The 23779-nt window shown below is 36.2% G+C and overlaps 1 protein-coding gene and 1 non-coding gene across 2 annotated transcripts; both read left to right on the forward strand.

Annotated features, from left to right (window-relative positions):
- Positions 1-1525: 1525 nt before the first annotated feature.
- LOC120082295 (small nucleolar RNA R71) lies at positions 1526-1632 on the forward strand. Its single transcript, XR_005483126.2, has one exon. It is a non-coding gene; the product is annotated as a small nucleolar RNA R71 (small nucleolar RNA).
- Positions 1633-15423: 13791 nt separating this feature from the next.
- Positions 15424-21648, forward strand: LOC120081935 (glutamate--glyoxylate aminotransferase 2). The gene is made up of 14 exons (XM_039037120.2): positions 15424-15747; positions 17249-17462; positions 18140-18205; positions 18309-18426; positions 18744-18825; positions 18938-19025; positions 19156-19314; positions 19570-19743; positions 19821-19952; positions 20048-20113; positions 20210-20274; positions 20510-20601; positions 20708-20864; positions 21379-21648. Exons 2-14 carry the CDS (start codon positions 17346-17348, stop codon positions 21506-21508), a joined length of 1446 nt encoding a protein of 481 aa, XP_038893048.1. The 5' UTR covers positions 15424-15747; positions 17249-17345; the 3' UTR covers positions 21509-21648.
- The last annotated feature ends 2131 nt before the right edge of the window (positions 21649-23779 follow it).

A 23779-nucleotide genomic window follows, 5' to 3' on the forward strand; every position in this document is an offset into this window, starting at 1 on the left:
TTCTCCCTGATGCATATCTATTTGAACACGACCAGTAGACAAGAATGGTCGTCCTAATATCATTGGAACATCTTTATCTGCCTCATAATCTAAGATAATGAAGTCTGCAGGTAGGATGAATCTATCTATTGTTACCAAGACATCCTTTAATTTCCCTTCAGGGTGCACCAAGGATCTATCGGTGAGTTAAAGAGTCACCGTTGTGGGTGTTAGTTGTCCCACATCCAATTTTTTGAAAATTGAAAAAGGCATTAAGTTTATGCTTGCCCCGAGATCATATAATGCTTGGCCAATATAGATTCTTTCTATTGATCAGGGTATTGTGAAACTGCCCGGGTCACATATCTTTGGTGGAATTATAGTGTTGTATTCTTGTGTCAATGCCACCATGGCAAATCTTCCCATGCTTCTCTTCTTTGAGACGATGTTCTTAAAAAATTTCGCATACACAGGCATCTGTTCTATCGCTTTTATGAATGAAATATTAATGTGCAATTGTTTCAATATTTCCAAGAAGGGCTGATACTGGCCCTCATCATTATGTTTCTTTTTTAATCTTTGAGGAAATGGAGGTAGCTGTACTTCCAGTGTTTCATGGTTTGGAGGCTTAGAGGTGATCGCATCTTCTAGTTCCCTGGTTGTCTTGGACTTCTTGGATTCAGTCTGCGATAAAGGCTGCTTTGATTCAATCGTAGATTGTTCCTTTGATTTAGTCTTGCAAGGCTCCTCTCTAGCTTTTATCGCTGCCTTTCCACTCCTTAAGGCGACTGCTTGATAATGTTCTTTCCCGGCATTCCCTAGATTGCATGGAAGCTCGGTTGAGCTAGCCAATGTCCCTTGAGGTCTGTTCTTTAGCTCTTCTATAATTTGTCCTATTTGAATATCCAAATTGTAGATGGACGTAGCTTGGTTTTGAATGATTGTTTCATTCTTTTCGATGTATTCCTTCAACAAGTTCTCCAGGGATGATGAGGATGGTGGTTGAGAGCTGCTAGCTTGCTGTTGTCCATTAGATTTATGGAAGAACCCTAGCGGCCCCTTTTTCTGAGCTACAAGCTGACTGCTTTGCTGTTGGTTGTTCTTCTAAGAAAATTAGGGTGACGAAAGTGTTTGAATAAGGATTGTTTTTGACAAAGTAAACTGATTGAGGATTTTGTGGGCATTCCTCAAAAGAATGCGATTCTTCATATAAGACACAGCTGGTGCTTGTTTGCGCTATCTTATTGACTTACCCATTTCGAGCTCCTAAATTGTTTATTGCGATGCCTTGCAGAAAGTTGATCATCGCATTCATCTGATTTTATAATGATGAGATGACACCATTACTTGAATTACCTTCTTTGGGCTTCGTTCTTTGATCGTTTTCTTGCCAGTGTTCATGATTTTTTGAGATGCGATCAGGAATATTCTTTGCTTCATCATATGTTTTGTCCAGAAGACATCCTGCTACTGCTGCATTGACAGCTATTTACGATGCAGAGTTAAGTCCATGATAGAAAATCTCCATTTGGAGGCAATCAGGTAAAATCCATTGTGTGGGCAATCATGTACCAGCCTCTTGAATCTCGCCCATGCGTCACTGAGCGATTCATCTTCTTCTTGTTCAAAATTGGTGATCAATCTCCTCATTTTGGCATTTTCTGTAGGAGGGAAATACTTTTTCATAAATTTCTCCACAACTTGTTCCCATGACGTTATCTCTCTTGGTTTGAGAGAATATGCCAATTTTCTTGCTTTATCGCATAGTGAAAATGGAAATAACGTGAGTCGAACCTCTTCTGGGGAAATATTAGGGAACACAAAAGTGTTTCAGATTTCAATGAAGCTTCGTAGATGGGCATGTGGATCTTCACCACGCCATCCTCTGAATTGTCCCACTGTTTGAATCATTTGTAACATTACTGGTTTCATCTCGAACCTTGATCCATCCAATGCTGGTCTCATGATTCCTGGGGAGAAATCATATAAATTTAGTGATGCATAGTCCCGGATGGGTCTATTGCGATAATTTTCAGTAGGATGGGATTTTCCATCATGTTGTTTTCATTTGCTACTTGTTCTTCAGGTTGTTCAGCCATTCTACGAACTTTTCCTTGTCGTTTGCGTCTGTTTTTCTGCCTTTTGCGAAAAGTTCTTTCAATCTTTGGGTCGTACTTAGGAGTATTTCTTTCGCTCATAGGACGCTTGCTTCTTCCTTCACAGGTGGAATGGCAATACTCCAAAGGTCAAAAGCTACAAAGATCAAAGAGGTTTTATGTTAGCACAATCTATACCGTAATCCCCGACAACGGTGCCAAAAACTTGATGCGTTGATTTATCATGTGATAAAAGGGTGTGTGGACACGGTGATCATGCAAGTGTTCCTAACAAAGCCCAAGTATAAGCCTTCTTAGGGTCCTGGTAAGTCCAAGGTCGAACGCAGGGATTACTCAGATATGCGACAGATTCTATCTCTGATCTTATTGTTATTTTTAAGTTTAAGAAGTTGGTGATTGACTTTTGATTTCTTAAGGCGATGGAATTAAATGCAAAGCGATAGAAGAGAGGTGTTGTAACAAATATGCGATAGAGGGTTGAGAAGAGGTTTTGCTAACATTTCTCAAGATATTTTACAAGTCATGCGATCATGCTATACATAAATGTTAAGCACTACATTTCACAATGCATATGGCCACATTTTCTATGTCAGAATGCATGCGATGTGTAGGGAATGTAGCAGATAGAACTTATTTCCAAGTCTCCTCTACTCTTGCTTATGAGATTTAATTTGACTCTTTCAAGCCTAGATTCTACGTCTTTAGACTACTCTCTCAAGTACTCAAAGAGATGATTGAAGCATACATAAAACAAGATGATCGCATGAAGTGCATAACTTAAGTCATGCTAGCTAAGTACTTCTCAACCCATTCACAAATTTAGCTACTCATGTATGGCGTGAAAAGAATGAACATAGATTGAAATGTAATTTCCATTCTTGCAAATAAAATGCTCAAGTACAAAAAAATAGATGATGTAAGTGTTAAGCCAGGTAAGTAGTGTCTTGCTTCCTCTGGCATTTACACGGTTTTTAGCACTTCAATTCTTTTCTAATTTGTAACTCTTGCTCTCACAAGGGTTAGGTGTGGGTTGCTGTCTCTCTTCCGTGTTATTTTGGCAATCTCTCTACCTCTCCGAAAATTAATTCCCCTTAAGAATTCCTCCCTTCGGGAATCGTCCTTCGGTTTGGTAGCATTGAATGGTATTTATAGACTTCCAGACAAAACAGTTCATCTCACTAATGATTGTATGGATGAGTGGAATTAATTTCCATACCCTGTCGCGCCGTCTGAAGGTCACTAGAGGTTCAATGGATTTGCAACGATATGGTCTTCAACGGCAACCAACTGAATTTTTGATTTGGCCGCTATCGGCTTCACGTCCCATCACATTTTATTACATTAGGCCACCGCCTTTATGTAAGGTCATCACGGGATCGTCTTTGAAGTACCATTGGATCGCCAACTCAGAAGATTGCGCTATTGCTTTGTTCCATTGGATCGCCAACTCAGGAGATCGCTATCGCCTTGTTCCTGCACAGAAATACAAGATTAACTCAGTTTAACTGCTTTTATGCGATGATAGTTAGCGATTGCGATTTTGCTTTTAGTTTGGTGCATTCAATTGTAATATTGCCTATTTACTATCGCCTTTTCTCATTGTTTTAATAATTTGAGCTTTAATAACTTGTATTTCTACAAGTTATCATACTACTTCTCGTCCTTCTTCTTCTTCATCTTCTTCTCCCGTTGTTGTGGTTCTTTTTCATCTTCTTCTTCCTAATACGACTGTCGCTACTACTACATTCTGCTACAACTGGTACAACTGTTCTAAAAATCGATTCTTCAACATTACAACTTCAAGGTTATAATCCTTCTCTTTTCTTTTCATTTTATCAACTTTTCCATTTAATCATACTTATTAAATCTTATTAAACATTTTTTTTTTGTCTAAATAGATGGTAAGTAAAAAACAAAACGTGGTCAAAGCTGAATCATCAACAACAAAAGGAAGCAACTGAAAAGGAAAGAAAATAATAAAAGTTGAATCATTAACAAGCAAAGCAAGAGGGAAAAAAAATAAAATTTGAAAAGAGGAAGGTAAAACCAATAATGTCATAAGTCACTGGTTAATGTTATTGGTGGATAGCGTTAATGTCATTGGTTATTGGTTATTGATTGTTAATTCCGAATTGAGATAGATATAGAGCACTATCATTGTCTATCTCAGATTGACACTAATAAAGTTCTATCATTGTCTTTTTCAGATAGAAAGTGATAGAGTTCTATCATTGTCTATCTGAGATAAACAATGATAGATTTCAGTAAATGGGTTTTAAAGGATGAGTGACTTGAATGAATGATAAAGTTCTATCATTTAAGGATTGAACTTAGAAGAGGGAGGGTGGCATAGTTGTTACAATGAATGAGTGATGTACAACTAGGAAAACAATATGTGAAATTGATGACAGACACCGCTCCAAGCTTATTTAATAATGTACTCAAGGTTTTTATTTGACTTATTTGAGTTATTTAATAATGGGCTTTTATTGTGTTGTTGTGTATCATTGCTTATTTAATAATATACTTGTTAGTACATAGTTGTCATACATGGTGATAGACTAGTATCACTATCTGTCTTAGGAACTTTAGCAACTATAGAAAAACTTTAATATCAATAAAGATTGGTCTACTTCGAATTGACATTACAAGAAAAAGAGACTCTTTTGACGCCTAAAACAACTGTCAAAAAATACATCGTCGGGAGAGAGAATCTCTCCCGACTATGCAAGGATGCCGTCGAGAGTGCTCAATAACTTCTGACGCAATATGTGACTTGTCAACAGTTGGTAAGAACTCTCGACACACCAAAAGCAGGTGTTGGGAGTTCGACCAAACTCCCAATGCCTCACCATGCCCGTCAGGAGATAGAACGGAAGGCCAATCTGGACGGGTCGAGCTCCCTACAAATTAAATAATTCGTTGAGAGTTGTGTAGGAACTCCTGACGGTTATGATAGCCCATTGGGAATTCCATTTTAAAACCCCCAATTTCATATCTGCTTTCTTCCTTCTTCTAACCTTATCACGCAGACGAGAAACCCCCAAATTGAAGCCAGGTGTTCGTCCATTGTTCATTCATTCCTTTTTCATCTATTGGAAACTACGTTTGGTGAGTTAAACTTTGACTCTACACTTTTATATTAGAGAAATCGAGCTTGGGTAGGCTGTAATTTGTTTAAAACTTGGGAAAATGATGAAACTAGTCCAATTATGAATTAATTTTGTTGCCATTTTCATAATTTTGATGCTGTTTTTCATGTTTTTAGTTGTTGATTTTTCATTTCTTCACTTGAGTAATCTCACTCCAAGCTCGAATTTCACAATCCTTCTCATTCTAAATGTCTTAGAGTTGTTCCTTGCTCGATTTGGGTCTCAAGTGTCCTAAAATATGGGATTAGGAATTAAGTTATTCCCCTTCTTTCGCAACCCTTCACATTTTCAAGTTGGCATTGCCAGCATGTACTCGCCTCAGACGCCAAACTGTGGTGGCGTACTCGAAAAGTTGATGATGAGAATACAGGGAGAGCAAAGATTGAAACCTGAGAATCACTAAAGAAGGAACTTAGGAACCAATTCCTCCCCAGCAACACTGGTTGGGTTACTAGGGAGGCCCTCAAGAAACTAAAGCATATAAGCTCCCTCCGGACCCACGTCAAGGAGTTCAGCTCCCTAATCCTTGACATCCAGCACATCTCTGAGGAGGACAAGCTATTCAACTTTTTCTTGGGGCATCAACCATGGGCTCAAATGGAGCTTCAAAGACAGAGTGTGAAAGATCTACCTTTTTCCATTGCCGCTGCTGATGCCTTGATGGATTTCAAGTCAAACCATTCTTCTAATTCTCCTGAGAAGAAGAAGAAAGAATAGAAGAAATCCAACCAGATGAAGGGAGGATCCAAGAATGATGGAGACAACAACGACAATGGGAAGGAAAAAACTACCACCCTGACTCCTACCTACATTTGCTTCTTATGTAAAGGCCCGCATAAGGCAAAAGACTACCCACGATGGGAGAAGTTGAATGTGATGCTTGAGGAGAGGAAAGTTGAGGATGACACCTACAGGGTAAACATCCTCTAGTTGTTGAACATCTTGTCATTTACCTCGAAGCCATGTCATTACAATTTGATGTACATGGCCGTCAGTATAAATGACATGGAGATGATGGCCATGTTAGATATTGGGGCCATCAACAACTTCATTTTTACGAGAGTAATGGACAAGTTGGGTTTAACGGTAACTCAAAGTGATAGTCGTTTCAAGACCATCAATGTAGAGGCCTAACCAGCAGAGGGTATATTCACGGTCAAATTAGAGTTTAGTTCATGGAGGAACCATTGCAAGTTCTCTATGATCCCACTAGACGATTTTGATGTGGTATTAGGAATGAAATTCATAATCGAGGCAAGAATCTCCCTTATGCCTCAATTGAATGAGGTGATGGTCCACGATGAGGACACCCCATGCTTCGTCAGAGCATCACTGGTTAATTTGGGCACAGAAAGAACTCGCTTCGCTTCTGCCGAGCCAACCAAGTCGTAGGTAAGGCTTGAAGAAGCGCTCACGTATTTCCCACTTTTTAGCGTGAGTGCCCCAGTAGATCCGAGTGGATGAACAACTCAGACCGAACCTCCAACATCCTCAGAAGGTTGAAATGAGAGCCGTCCGGGGAGTGGGCATAAATCCACCAGCAACCCTATGGTGTATAGACGTGAGACCATCAGAAGAGGACAGACCCAACGAGAACATTGGCTAGCTCTAGCGGGAGAGGTTTTTTAGACCCCCAAGACTGAAACACATGACATGGTAGGTGGATCGTGTCCCATGGGCGGAGAACACACCCAAAGCTAACAGGAGGTTAACCGAGACAACCATGCCCAAGGGTGTTGGCAGGCTGGCATAAGAGTCTGGCCAATAGAGGTTAATCAAGCACCAGGGGCAACAACACAGATAGGTTGACAACGAGAAGTTGAGGAAGGTGCACAACGTGGGCAAGAGGCTCACGCCCCATATGCGAACATCACATGAAATGCAACAGGCATGCACACGCGACACCAAGATGCGTGCGCGCGCACGCAAAGATGCCATTAGGTGCACATGCGCGAGGACCTCAGCAAGGTGCGTGCATGTGCACCATGTCCCGCCCAGATAGGGCATAACATGCACATGAAGGATACAACGTTGGACATGCCCATATGACAAATGGACGCACGGGTGTTCAAGGCATGCACCAAGAAGGCGAGCGAAAGCACGGGCATGCGAGGTAGCGCGCATGGGAGTTGGTGACTAAAGCTCACCCTGGTGGCCACATGTGAACAATATGCACTTGGTTTGCTCAAGACTACGAACGCGTGGGAGGCTCCTCAAAACGTGGAAGGTAGTCCATAAAGGTAGGAGACTTCCAAGGACAAGCAACTACATTGGTGAATGGTGGCTTCCTACTTCCAAAGGTGGCGGTGTCTTAAAAATAGTAAGTGGGAGAGTGGGAGTTAGAAAAGGGGAAAAGTGGACATGGGAAAAGTGGACATGTCTCCTTCCTAAAAGGAAAAAAGAACGGAGACATGTAGAGTAGCTCTAAAGTCATGGGTAGTGGTAGTTAGTCCCACTTGGGCCACTCCCCCACTTCCTCTACATTTCTAGGCTCACTCCCACCTATAAATATTCTTGAAAGGCTAAGACATGGAGGAGGAGGGGATCGAAAATTGTAAGGATCACAAGGCTTTCACTTGAGCATCTTGTGAACGAAAGTGAATTCACTATATTGTAAAACTCTTTTAGAGTTGGTCTTGCGAGTTAGAGTCCTTTTATAATTGTGGTCTTCATAACCTTGAGTAATGAAATGTTATTTCCACAACTGTGTCTCTACCTTCCTTCCTTATAGCCATTAGTATCTAACACAACCCATTCTAGGGTGTGTTCGGCTTGCCATAGTCACCTGGTGAACAAAAATTGAATCCAGTTAGTAGGTTGGCCAAGTGTGACTTGGTGCTACATAAGAAAAATTTTAAAATATGCAATACTGCGCTTCCCCATCGTGACAACGTTTGTCAGGACCTTAGCTCTTAAGCATTGGCATGGTCAGCCAAGGCCTTGGGCTAACCAATGCCAAGACATGCACATGGGTAACGCACTGGTGAAAACTCAAGGCTGGGTACGTGGACAAACTGACAGGGAGGTTAGTCGAAGAAGGTGCATGGTGTGGGTAGGAGGCCCATGCACCATGCACAGACATTGCATGAATGGGCAGCGTGCGCGGGCACCTCGACGTGCACATGCATGAGAAGACGCCATCAGGCGCGCGCACAAAGCCCTCAGCATGGCGTGCACACGTGCACAACATCCCGTCCGAATAGGGCACGACACGCACACGAAGGATGCAACACTGGGCATGCACACATGTCAGACGTGGGCACGAGCGTGCATCAAGCAAGCAAGTGAAAGCACGAGCATGTGAGGCAGCATTCGCAGGGGTTGGTGACCGAAGCTCACCATGGCGGCCACATGTGGACAATATGCACTTGGTGCACTTATGACCACGGAGGCGTAGAAGACTCCTTAAAACATGGAAGGTGGTCCACAAAGGTAGGAGACCTCCTTGGACGTGCATGTTGGGTTTTATGTCCTAAAACTTGTGGTTTGTAAACAATAAACGAATTCTATTTTACAATAAAGTTGTTATTGAGGTTTATTCAGTAAAAATGTTATTAAATATGTGAATTACATTTAAAAACCCTAAAAACAATAAACTAAGAACCCCTGGCTATAGCATTAATACTTGAACTATATATGGAAACATAAAAATAGTTCAAGTTTGAATAGTAGCCAAAACAGTCTATAGTATAGGGATAAGGTTGGGTACCTTATCTTGGGGACCCTATGGATGTGACATACTTTGTATTTGATACAAATGATGTGATCCTGAATCATTTATATAAAGACACTCGAACGGAGGCGTCCTATGCAATGAGTTTTCATAAGATCGGACCACGAAATAGTCACTTCTACTTTATAACAACGTTTATAGTTAAGACTGACTATTTCAATACGATGATCTAGGTAACTCGGTCTTAATCTTGAACTAACAATGAACTCCTACTTATTCGGGATTATCCTTTAATCTACATGGGTGAGGGTGGTCCGAGTTCGCTGACTCAATAAGCCTACCATTTTAGAGGTAAGACCGGGTAGATAGTTGGAGACATAGTCCTGCAAGATAAAATTCACTCATACCTAATTTTAAGGATACTAGATAGGTCGTTCTCTTAAGTGCTGACTCTAGGTCTTGAATAACGGGTCCCACCCTCACAATGACCCGAGAGAGATTTGGTTTGGTGGTTGGACCACAAACCAATTGTTCATTAAAGGATGAGTGAGACTTAAGAAAATGTAATTACAGGGGTAAAACAATAATTTTGACCCAGTTGTAATTACGAACAACCTATGAAAATTTGACTTACTAATTATGGTTATATCAAGTGAACAAAAATATATCTACAGTGAGGAGAGTGCAACTACTGAACTATAGTGGAGTGTCTCAGTAATTAACGACGTTAACTAGGTTAAAGAGTTTACCTGATTAATTTCGGATCGTTGGAGCTCATGATTTGTAGGTCCATTAAGTCCTCTACTAGCTCATATCAGACTAAACCTTAGAATAGTGTGATGAAAGAATTTAAATTGTTCAAATGGCTTAGGAAGTAAGCGTTAATTATATACGATATAATGGACATAATCATATATAATTTAATTGTGAATTATACTATATTACAAAGAAAATTGGAAATATTTATGATTTAAATATTTTATACATGAATAGGTATTCATTATCCGGATTGGTGTTATTTTTTAATTTAATATTTGCTATTAAATTAATATAATTAATTAAAAATGGTTAATAAATTATTTTAAATTAATTATTAGAATTATTTTTATTTAAAATTAATTTTATTTAGAAATAATTATGTGAATTAATTTTTATTTCAAACTAAGAAATTTTCATTTAAAATTGAATTTTTATATTTAAAGAGTTGTGGATTTTTTCCACTTTTCTCTTGCAAACACCTCAAATCCCACCCCAATTAGTGTTTAATTTGGTGTCAATTTGAGATGATTCTATTTTACCTGATTTCTTCTTTAAATAGAAGAATGAATTGGTGAGTAAAGGGTTGAAAAGATTGGCTTTTGAAGCTGAATTTTGTCTCTAAAAACTATAGCTTCAAGTTAACTCCAACTCCAATTAGCGGGGAAGACTCTAGCGGTGGTCCACGAAGTGTTCGTGATTAAAAAAATCCAAAGGATTGCTTTAATTTTGAGCTACATCAAGGTTTATTCATCAAACTCTGTTTTTTCAGTTTTGAACTAGCATGCTTAATCTAATTAATGTAATTATAGCACTTTAGATCCTAATTGCTTCCTATTGCATGTTTTTGCATGTTCGTCGCCTCCAGCGCTTGCTGCCCAGGTCCAAATGACGCCTTCACTTTCAGCTCCACGCGTTGCCGTCGACTTCTCCCCTCCTCTGTTTGCACATGCTCGGATCCAACCATACCATTTTCTTCTTGCGCCAACCCTCCTCACCACTGCCAGTGTTGAATCCATGGAACGCGTCGCTGTTGCCAGTGCACGCATGCCGCCGACTTAACCCAATTATCCGCCCTCTAGATTCTTGTTTTGGGTAGATGTTGGACGTTTTGGTCCTACCCTTGTTTGATTCTTCAATGCCCATTGAATTTCTAGACTAATTTAAGTTATACCCTTAATATTTTGAAGTCGGATCGAAGTTTCGAGGCATTTATCAATACTGTCCAACAGCTTCGACAGTGAAATTGGGCATTTTCGACACACTTTGTGGGTAAAATTTTAATTTTCGAGTTGCTGAAGTTTGGGTTTTTAACCCTTGGAATAAATGTCACACATAAGATTGGATTATAATTATGGATTGATATTATATGTGTTTTTTTACGGCAACTCAAGAGTTTCACTCAAGAGAAGGAGGGATTTGGTTTGCTAATTATCTGGACTTAATATCAAGGTAAGCTACCTACTGCCAATTCGCTATCGAACTCAAGTTGATGTTAAATATGTGATTGCATTATGTATGTTGGATTGAAAAGTTATGGCATGCTTTGTTGAATTGTTTTGAGAAAATTATGGAGGCCTATGTTTATGCCATGGAAGCTATGATATTGTGTGATGATGGGTGTATGTTTGATGGATGTATTTTGAGACTTGTTTGAACCCTTTTAAGCATGATTTAAAACTACGATTGTAAGTTTATGACTACGTTAGACTGATAGTGACTCTTAGTATTTTTATCGGGCTATGCATATCGTATGTTGTGAGCCCTCCAGTTCCCATCTTATGCCTATGATTGAGTTCATCTGGGTCACTACTTATGAAAGCATGCTTTCGAGTTCGTCCCTTATATTTATGACTATGTCTACGATGCCTAATGTGCACTTAAAGGCTAACAGTTCACTTAATGAACCTCATACAGTGAATGATTCTCTCTTCATGACAAGGATGATATTAGAGTCAATATAATATATGTACCGTAGAAAATGCTGCAATTGTTTATGAAATCTTTTCCATGCTCCATCGTCAGGCCGAAAGGCAATTGCTATCTAGAAATCAACAAATTCAATGAGAGAGATATTGCAAACTAAAATTTACTCAATAATTCCACTTCAAAAAGTCTAGACCAACCCTATCTAACAATGCAGTTTTAAGATATATATTCAATATAACTTTAGCATGACAGAGTAACTAAAGATCAACTTCGTTTATGGAAACATTCACAATTATATTGACATATGCTATATATGAAGATGTAGGAAAAGAAACAAGAATAAATAGAAGACGAGCTTACAATGACAAAATTTGACAACTATTGCAATCTTCTTGGCGTCACGTTTTGAAGTCAATTTCAGAGCGGCAGTTGAGGGCAGCAGTAATTAATATCGAGATCAAAATAGAAACAATCTTGAATTGGCTAGAAAGGATTAGTCAACTGTGATGAGAATTATCGAAATTCTTGATCTTGCACGCAATTCGATTATTTATCTTCGAACATCCGATTCACTTCGGGAGGATTTGACGAGTGTGTTAGGGTTTCTAAACGGAAAGCGAAGGATGCGACTCTCATGACTAGGACCGGCAGGCGTTTTTTGCTGCACTTGGAATCTTGGGTGACCCTCTAAAAATGTATAAATGCACCCGCTTCCTAAGAGGTTATCTTAGATTTATAGAATGAACATCTGGATTAAGATATTTGTTGTGCGATATTATAAGATGCTAGGTTTTTCAGTATCTAAAAAAAAATATTTGGAAAGTTTTAAATGTCCACGTAAAACGTGAATTTTTCCAGATTTCTTTTGTGCCCTCTTTTTTTCTCTTATATTCATATGCATGTATATAACTCTTCATTTGCATTATATAATTAAAATAAATACTATCAATTATACATACATATACACACACTATATATATATCACTTTTTTAGATAGTATCGTAGTTTTTATAATCTTTAAGCAAGATATTTAAATTTAAATTTAAATTAATATTTATTATATTAAAAGATATTAAATTATGATATATTTTTGTTGGAAAAAACATATAAAAATAATATAAATTATATTGATTTTAAAAAAAATCAAATTAATAAAAACAAGTATGTTATATAAGTTTAAATTACATTAAATAAATTATAAATTAACAAAAAGTCGTAAATTTATTCTTGGAACAAAATGTAAATTTAAAATATTCTCGAGTAGAAATCATACGAAATAAACATAATTATCAAAATATTCCTAGAAATCTACAAAAATATTCCTACAAAACAAGCATGATAATCTAAAGATTTCAGACATGTATATTAATAATTATGGGCATCTAAAAATTTTAGTCATCAATACTACCAAAAAACAAACGGCCCCTAAATGGTGACGTTTTGGTTTTAACCTTGGTTTGTAATATGTATTTGTAGAAAACAGTTGAACCAGATATTTTCCCCTATCGTTACATTTACCAGCCCATTAAAAAAATAAAAAAAGAAAAAAGAAAAAATCTTATTTGTTAAAAAAAATGACTTTGTTTTCTTAAAATTTGTAATATTACCATTTAATTTTTCATAAATATTTCAAATCAAAACTATCAATGGAGTGAAAAGTGAGAAAATATAAAGTTACATGAAATCGAGGTGGCGATACTCAAGTCTGAATTTTCTTTTCAGATCATTGACATGTCGCCCTAACTCTCAATATCCTTCAACATTCTAATAGAATTCTACCTTAAAAAGTATATTATAAATTAGGAGAAAACAAACCTAAATTCAAAAACATAAAACTAAAGTCAAATTAGTCATCTAGCGGACTTTAGAATCAACCAAAAGCTGACATAAAAACATGAATTTTGAAACTCAATTATTGATGCCAAAATTTGATATCAATTGTGAATTTATAATAATAGGAGGAATCAAACAATTGTTTGGCAAGGCTAGAAAAATCTAACACTACTGTAGTGCTTAGCTTCCAACACTCCGACGATCAAGTCTATGATAATTTAGAGAGCTAATAGAACGGAGAACTCGAAATGTTTTCAACATACCTCAAATGTCTTGACTCCTTTTGAATATATAAAAAAATAGTTTCACAACCATCACTTACTTAATTAATCTCTTGAATAATTAATTTGAACATTATTGATTTAACATCACCATTATGAATCAACGAGCGCAAGCATACCAGTCCTGTTTAAAACAATTAAGCATAACTTGTCCATCATAGCTGCCACCCTTATTGTCGGCCTTCACAAGACATATGGCCGACCTAAGGTTTGCCATTCTATGTTTTTTTTTTTTAGTACTTTTGTGGGCGACCTTATGGATCAACTTTCATTGTACTTATTTTTTTGATCCATTGTTGATCTTTTATCCCTTTTACTTGACTCTATGGGTCAAATCCATACTTGATCAAATAATTCCCATTTTAGAAAATGATCCATTGAATTATCTTCTTGAGACTAGATAATTAGCCATATATTTTTCCCTATACATCAGTTATAAATGAGTAGAAAATGCTAGATCCAGCATTATGGTCAAAAACCAATATTGACCTAATCAATGTAAGGCAATATTTTTCAATTAAATACACTTAATTAAAGTAAAAATATGTGAAATTTGGTGAAAATATGTCCCTATCTAAGAGGTTGGAATTTCAAATCTCTCCACCCTCACCGTTGAACTAAAAAGAGTCCACTCTCTACCATTTGCGAAAGCATGAAAAAAATTAACCATCCATGAGTATAAATAATGTAGATTTAATAGTTAAGAAAACAGATATTTAGATGTTTGGGTGCTAAAATCTCTTCTGTGTTGGATTTCACTATGCGTTCCTAGTGGCTTTGATCTCCGGCCTACTTCTCTCCGGTTTAGTCTGGATATTCTGAGCTGACCTGCATAAGAGATCCTTATGCCGGTATGGTGCCGAGCCTATTACATTTTGATGCTTAAGTTAGTACAATGAGTGATTAATTCAACTAAATACAAAAAAGTAAAGTTATATCTTTCTTTTGAAGATTACTTACTCTCCCATTTGATTAATTCAACTAAACACAAAAGAAGTAAGATTAGATCTCTCATTTGGAAATTGGAGATTGGAGATTATTTACTCTCTCCCTTGGGGTGGTTGAATGAAGCTATTTATTAACATGTTCTCCGACACATGTTCTAGCTAGTTATGTATAAAGGCATTGGTGTAATCGACATTTCTAGTGCTCGAAGTTGTAAGGTGTTAATCCGAATCTATTAAAATTATTTTACCACGGATATATATTCATCAGCTCGATTGGTTGACCCAAATCTCGAGACATTGACATTTTATTTTTAAGATGCATGATCCTTATTTCTCCTCTACCACTTATGGAGAATTTTGGGTTTTGTCTTGAACGATCCTCATGCAAATTTTTACATCAATTATCAACATTTTTTTAGTTCAATCATACATTGATAAGACCAAACTATGATTGACCAATCATCAACACCTTTTGAGCGAACAAGGGAATGATTTCTCATTTCTAAAATATCATATTTGCAAGAAATTTCAACCCGTTTTTTCCTTTTTCCTTTTAAAGGACATCACATCTCATGTGTCTATAATGATGTAGTCCACAACATAACTAAGGACTCTTAATAAGGATATTTATATGGTGTGTGTACCTCTTGACCTTACCATAAGGGTGCATCTCATTTTGTCAGGTTTCTGTGGGGTTTAATCACATTTAATCTTTGTCAAAGGAAAAAACACCCACCACTTCTTATTGATTTCATTGTCCAAAGTCTGACCATTGAGCCGAAGAAACAGAGCCACCAAATTTCTTGCAGTCTATCAAAACTATAATTTCTGTATGAAGCTACGCCACACTTTTGTTGAATGAACTTTATCTCTTAAATTTTTTCAATATGGAAAAAAAAATCCATTCTCCAAATTTCAGTGGTTCTGATGCATCGTTACGTTCAATTTTATTGCCACATAATGCCCTCTTCCTAATATCCAACTTTCACTCAGACCCGGGTCCCAATTCTGTGTCAGTGGAAAATCGCTGCATACTCTCACGAGTTTCCCTCTCTTCTGCAGCGATTCGCTCGAACACAGGTCAGTTTGACTTCCCTTCGCCATTTCGTTTTGAACCCACCTCCGATTTTTTCTAATCATTAATAAATTTCACTATAGTTGTTCTTCGCTTAATCTGATTAGTCATCGAGTTCTTTAAATCAGCATTGGTCTTCACTGCGATTTGGTAGTGTCTCTCTTCTATATATGATCTTGTTTTCATTTTTTGATTAACCGTTGAATGAATCCGTGATATTGTAGTTAAGTCTGGTGGGCTGCCATTTGTTTGTTTTATTTTAATTTTTCTTAATCTGTGGCTTGCTGGAGTAATATACTTGTGTTAACTCTGGTGGGTTTTGATCATTAATGAAAATCATGCTATTCTGTGTTGTCTGTTCGTGGATTTCTTCCTCGTTTGTATCGATGCCCAGCTCTTGTCTGCAAGACTTCAGAAATCAAAGGAGCTATAAGGTTTTTGGTTTGTTCTTTACATTAATTAGACTGATATGAGCCGATTGAGTCTATTTCTATTGTTGTCATCAATGACTCACATTTGTACTCTTTGTTTATCTTCCCATATTGGAAGAATGGATGTTTATTGAGCCTTCGACAGTGCATTTTTTTTTTAAATCGTCGTTCTTGGTAAAAGACCAACAGCTTGAAATTTATGGGGTCCATCAACGGAAGTTTACTGCTGTTTTCTGCGGATTCATTTACGTAAATCATAAAACTATTAATAATCTCCTCGATGCATTGGATTAGTTATTAATTTGAGTCACGAAACTCAACCTCTGAATGAATATATTATGTTGAGAAAGAAATGCCATTGTAGAAGTTGACCTCTTGCGACATACTTAGAGTGATTATAAAATGATTAAAATCAATTCTAAACATGCTTTTAATCCTTCTAATCACTTTTGGTTATTTTAAAGTCACTTCTAAATATAATTTTAATCCTTCAAAATCATTTTTGATGATATGAAAATTGTATTTAAAAGAATAAAATTAAATTTTAAATTAATTTTGAGTGATCAAAGACATATTTCAAAGTGATTTTGAATATGACAAAAGTGATTTTAACACTCAAAATCACTCCCAGACATGCACTTAGAGCTCATTTGGATTGACTTGTGAAAAAAGTATTTTTCAAAAAACTCATTTTTATTTAAACACTTATGACAAAAATTGTTGAAAATACACTTCAAAAACTATTTTCAGTTATATAAACACTCCAATTTTTTTAAAATAACTTATTTTCTAAATTAAATACTTGAAAATGCATTCCAAACAAAAATGCATTCCAAACACACCCTTAGTCTAATCCTATGTTAAGCTATAACTAAATTCAAATGCTTTAAGTTGAAATTTAAGTTAATAGGTTGGGGTGCATTTGTTTTTTTTGTATATTCTCTATACTTTGTGTGATAAAGGCATGAAAAGCTGTAATTTCAGGTGAATGTTTTCTTACCCTCCTAAGAGTTTTGAAAGATCTGTACATATGGTTTCTTATTTATCGTGCATGTCTCTCTCTTGTAAATTTCAGGTTCAGGGCAGATTTTTCTTTGGTTGGTAAATTCTAGCTTTTTTTGCCTGTATTGGTCCTATTGGAGTAATAGCTTAAATAAGTCGAGTACATCATCATGTCACGCAAGGCACTAGACTATGAGTCGATTAATGAAAACGTGAAAAAAGCTCAGTATGCTGTCAGAGGAGAACTATATCTGCGAGCTTCTGAGCTTCAGAAGGAAGGGAAAAAGGTATAAAGTTTTCATCTAATTATATTTCTGATTTTCTGTCAATCATATAATTCCTTCTCTGCTCTTAAGAAAATTTCCTTTGATAGTTTGAGGAGTCTGGTAAATTTGTTATGTTTTACCTTTGATCAATACTTTGTCCACCTGTTTTCTGATAGAAAATACTTTGACCTACTGTAATTTATTGCTTAGTTCTTGAAATAAACTTGACATTTTCACGACTCTTCCTTAGTCTATTAGAGGGTGTTTGGTTATTATAGTTTGTAGGTTAATATAGTTTGCACTCCAAACACAAACTATTTAGACCAAGGGATAAGTTTGCACTTCAAACACAGACTATTGTTCCCCAACATAGAGTGGATTGTAATATCCCACTCCACCCGCTTGAAGTTGGGGCCCAAACACCTCCTTAGTGAACTAGTGATAATTTGATTCATCGTCGCTACGATCCAATTTAAAGTGAGCAAACAGAATTTCATGTGAAATCTTCGTTTTTTTCCTCTTTCTCTATCCCTTCTCGAAGTTTGGAATTTTGATCTTTGATTTATATTTAAGTTAATCTTCTTGTCATCATTGCACATGGAAGTTTGTCTCCTGTTTCAGTTTTGTTTAATATAACTTTTCTGCTTGTTCGATTTGATACTCTAGCTTATACACTTGTATCTCAAATATTTCTGCAGATTATTTTCACAAATGTTGGGAATCCTCATGCTCTTGGACAGAAGCCATTGACTTTTCCACGTCAGGTTTGTTATTACAGCCACTTTCAATTTTGTTGCTGTCCGATCTCTTTGTTTCTTTTGGGACTGAAGTCAACTCCTGTCCCTTTGTCTGCATAAAAACTACTAGGTTGTTGCTCTTTGCCAAGCTCCCTTTCTGTTAGAAGATCCTAATGTGGGATTAATATTTCCTGCTGATGCAATTGCAAGAGCCAAACATTATCTCTCATTGATTCCAGGAGGCCTAGGTAATTTCTTAATTTTCTTTCACAAGTTAGAATGATTCAGGATTTAATTGTTGAAGGATCCTACTGTTGAGAAGGGGTATCATGAAATCATAACAGCCAGGACGCAACTTTAGTTTCAAATTTTCTTTTCTATACTATTTTCATCTCTGGTACTTTCAATTCCTTATAACCACATTTATCTTGTATATAAACATTAGGTTTCAGGACCATATTTGTCTATTTCTTTTAGAAAGCTCTGAAAGTGGTTTCATGGAAGTTCAGATCTTCAATGAGATACATTCTATTGATTAGTTTTACTCCTTCCAAAATACTTTTAGGTGCTTACAGCGACTCCCGAGGAATTCCTGCAATTAGGAAGGAAGTAGCAGACTTTATAGGAAGGAGAGATGGCTATCCAAGGTGATAATGATGTTATCTCCATGAATATCAATTAACTTATTTGCATCACAAATATGTGTATGAGTTAAGTTGATGACATTGAAATGCTTATGGTTCACTACTCACATGGCAGCGATCCAGAACTCATATACCTCACTGATGGTGCTAGTAAAGGTGTAATGCAGATATTAAATACGATTATCCGTGGTGCCGGGGATGGGGTATTATTTCTTTATTGACCATGAGCATGTGATTGCTTTTTACTGCAGAAAATTATACTTGAATGAATACCTTTCTTCATTCTTTCCTCCCTCTGTTTGAATGTTAAGTTTGAAATTGTTGTCTTATCAGATTCTGGTCCCGGTTCCACAATATCCTCTTTACTCTGCCGCAATTGCACTGTTTGGGGGTTCCCTTGTTCCGTACTACCTAGAAGAGACTGCAAATTGGGGTCTAGATGTTAACGACCTTCGCCAATCCGTTGCTCAGGCTCGCTCCAAAGGAGTTAATGTTGGTGCATTTTTCTTATTTATTGGTGAAAGTGAAATCTTGTATGCAGTGTTTTCATATGGAACGTGAAATTAAGAACACAAGCGATCAGTTTTCAAATTTTAAAACGAATGCATCTTAACTTCCATCCGTAGCTCATTAAACATTTATATGACAAGTATTCATGTTTCCCAAATTCACTTTTTTGAATGTGTTCAAGTCCTTAGGTCAAAGTCGTACCGATAAATCATGTATTATATGTTGGTTTCTGGTTAGGTAAGAGCTATGGTGATCATAAATCCTGGAAACCCCACTGGTCAATGCCTTAGTGAAGCAAATCTGAGAGAGATACTAAACTTCTGTTTCCAAGAAAACTTGGTTTTGCTCGGAGACGAGGTTTATCAGCAAAATGTATACCAGGATGAACGCCCCTTCATTAGTTCTAGAAAGGTAAATAGTTATATCCGAGTCTCGGCTTTCTTTTTGGTTTTCAAGTCCATACTCTGATCTTTTGCAGCATCTCTCAGGTATTACTGGACATGGGCCTACCCATTAGCAAGGAACTGCAGCTTATTTCTTTTCATACCGTGTCGAAAGGATATTGGGGAGAATGTGGACAGCGAGGTGGATACTTTGAGATGACCAACATTCCTCCAAGGGTTTGATTACATCATAAGATTACTATTCAATTTTATAAGTTTCCTTTCAGCATTTTTATAATACTCATGTTAAATTTGATCGTCCGATGCTGCAGACGGTTGATGAAATATACAAGGTTGCTTCTATATCACTCAGCCCAAACGTTCCTGCTCAGATATTTGTGAGTCAACTCAATGTGCTATTTGTTTGGTTCTTAACCTTTAAGATCTGTCATGCCTGAATTTCTCATGTAGAAAGTTGCATTATTTATTTGCAGATGGGGTTGATGGTCAACCCACCTAAGCCTGGTGATATTTCATATGATCAGTTTATTAGGGAAAGGTATGGCTAGCTTAGCAGAATACTTTCCCCCACCTCTTTAATGGCATATACGTTGAGCAAGATCACATTTTACAGTAGTACAGTTCCATTAATACTTGCTAATTGTTTCGAATCCCTTCGTCTCTGAATTTTCTGAACATGGTATTACTAGTCATATACGGCAACAAATTAGGATGTTTGGAATCACTACCTTTTCGAGTAAGTAAACAGTATTTTATCATTTGTGGGATTGTAGCAAGGGGATCCTTGAATCACTGAGGAGAAGAGCAAGAATAATGACTGATGGATTCAATAGCTGTAGAAATGTGATCTGCAATTTCACAGAAGGTTAATTGTCTTTTGTTATGACATTTCATCTTTTCTCTTTTTTCTCCTCTATCGAATTTGATGTCTATGATATTAGATTAAAAAAACAAGAGGATTTTGTTATCAGGTGCCATGTATTCTTTCCCACAAATTCGCCTCCCGCCCAGAGCAATTGAGGCTGCTAAAAAGCTAGGAAAAGTGCCCGATGTTTTCTACTGTCTCAAGCTCTTGGAAGCCACTGGAATCTCCACTGTTCCAGGTTCAGGTTTTGGGCAGAAAGAAGGGTAATATTATAAGCGCTTTTACAATCTCTACTAATTTTCCAATTTACAAGCAATTCTTTCTCCTGGGTACTGTTTGGATTAACTTAGAAAAAAAATGTTTTTCAAAAACTCGTTTTTATTTGAACACTTTTAATAAAAATTGTTTAAAATAAAAATACTTACGTTTTTGGCAACTCTTTCTCAAAGGTATTTTTATATACAAATTTGTTTGTTTTATTCTATTGCACGTGTAAGGTTTGTTCTATAGTAAAATTATATTTGTTAATGTCAAATTAATAGAAAGGACGTTTATAAAATATTATGAATTAATAATTTAAAATAATGGTCGACGAAGTTGAACATGAGACACTCTTAATCGACTTCATCGTCTTCCCAACTATGGTTACTTTTAGAACTTGAACATGATCCTCTTGTTTCTCGACAATGTACTTATCTCTATTAATGCATTTTGATTTGGACATGATGTTGCAAAACTTTTAACTTTCAATTGGCATTGGCTGATTTTTTCTTACAGGGTGTTCCATTTGAGGACAACCATCTTACCTGCTGAAGAAGACATGCCTGAAATCATGGCAAGCTTCAAGAAGTTCAACGATTCATTCATGGAGGAATATGAAGACCATAGGGGTTATTCAAGAATGTGATGAGGTGGCTTCCATGTGTCGATTCGAATTCACGATATACTGTTCTATTACTGTAAAGCTTTGGCAAGCATACATATCTAACCTTATTTAAGAACTTTCTTATTATATTGGATTGGATGTCATCTTTTACTTTCTCCTTATATTGGATTGCACTTTGTAAGTGATAATCAGGGATGAGGAAGGAATAGCAGCGTTTGGTGAACTCCTTTGCCAAAGCACGGGGAAGAAACCTACTAATTGCTTGATCCCTTCTGCTAGGTCCATGTTGTGAGAGTAATTTTGAAATAATTACCATCACTTTTTTCTTGTTAAGAATTATTTTGAAACACATATTTAATCATTTAAAATCAATTCAAACATGTCATAATTTACTTAGGAAAATTTTGTCCTATTAAAATTGATTTTGCATTATTGAAAGTAATTTTGAAGTGATTTTAAAATTGAAAAGTAGTATTAAATCTTTCGAAATCATTTTTAAACGTTATAATTCACCTGAAAAATTAGAGCTGTTTAGTTAAAATTTTCTGTTATTTTCTTTTTCTTTATAATCATTTCGCTTTCCTAGTTATTATTTTTCCACTAGTTCTTGGCTTTCCATCCTTTTGCTCTTGGTTTTTTCCTCTGATTTTGGATTTCGTAATAATTTCCCCTCTCCCTATTTTCTCACTCGCTTTCACTCTTTTTGGCTTTTTCTTTTGTTTTTCCCTTTTTCTCCCCCTTTTCCCTCACTCAAGCTCTCGTTTTGACTTTTCCCACTTACTCTCCCTTTTGTGTCTACAATTTTTTAACTTTTTAAGAAGAAATACACATAGCTCAACACATATGCCATTGACCAAAAGTAGTAGAGATACCAAAACCTTCCCACCAAATTACACTCGGAATTCCACAATAAAATTAGAAAAAAAAAACTTATAAAAATTAGAGGAAAAAGAGCTCTATGGTGGAATACTCTGACTATCTTGGCTACCAAAAACAAACATGCCGCTAACTAGACTTTTTTTCCCCTTGAAACCATATGTTTTTGGAATTCTAGCTCTAGTTCAAGACTGCATAGCGAGATTTTTGTTATTTTATATTATTAATTATATGGATTTTATATAATTAAAAATTTGTTTAATATATATATATGTAACAAATCTCTGTTACGGATATTATTATTTTTGAAAAAAAATTCTACAATGAAATTAAAATTTGAATTAGATTAACGAATTAAAAATAATTTCTATTTCCTTTAAAAAAAAATCTCACTATTATAGGTACTAATTTTTTTTAAAATAAAATTTTAAATAGTAAAAAGATTAAAAAAATGAATAAGTGTAAACAAATAAAGAGGGAAGCATACTTCTTGTGCTATAAAATTAATTAGAAATATAAAAGGTATTCTGGTAATCATTCAGCTCATTCCAACTGCACAAGTTAATAAACAAACAAACATCATCAAATGTTATCTAATTACCATTCCGACTCATTTCCTTAAACTAATTACGATTTCACTGTTTGTTTCCAAAAAAAAAATTACGATTGCACCCTAAATTTTACACTAGTAGGTAAACGCGATTTCAGTTCGTTCTCTCGAGAAAACTATGTATATTGCCACCAGTCATCGCATGGTAGAGGTGGAAACAGTTCGGTTCGATGGTCAAACCGAACCGAACCGAATTTTCTAATATGTGAAACCGAATCGAATCGATTTATTGGATCAAATCGAACCGAATCAAATAAATGTGAGTTCCTTGTCTTGTGTTAAAGCTAATAGATTTTCCTTGTCTTATGTTAAAGTTAGTGCATCAGAGTAAATGTAGGATCCTTCTACAACTAAAGCTTCAGGTTATTTGCCTTTAGCTTCTTTTATCTTTTTTTTTATTATTCTTTCTTTTAAGAATAAAATAGTTCTTGATTAGGTGGCCTTTCTTCTTGCAATATTTTCACTTAATCTTCTTTTTAGGCTTGTTCTCAGTAGTTTGCTGTTGTTTTCCTCCTTGGAGAGATTGGGCTTAAAATTCCCTTTCACAAACAGCCCTTCACCACTAGGTTATTCATTCTACATTGTTGCATCTCAAGTTCTCTTTGCTGTGATGATTGCATCAATGGTTATAGTATCCCTTCCATATTTCAAAGCAGTCTTAACTTCTCTATAGGAGTTTGGTAGGGAGTTCAGAAGCACATAGGCCTCATTTTCATCTCTTATTTTCTCCCCAAGATTATTAAATTCAGCTACAATTGTCTTAAATTCATCAAGGTTGTCAGAAAGATCTTGATGAGTCTATTATA

Source organism: Benincasa hispida, chromosome 7 (genome assembly GCF_027475165.1).
Source record: "Benincasa hispida cultivar pf3 chromosome 7, pf3_genome.v1.1, whole genome shotgun sequence".
Lineage (NCBI taxonomy): Eukaryota > Viridiplantae > Streptophyta > Magnoliopsida > Cucurbitales > Cucurbitaceae > Benincasa > Benincasa hispida.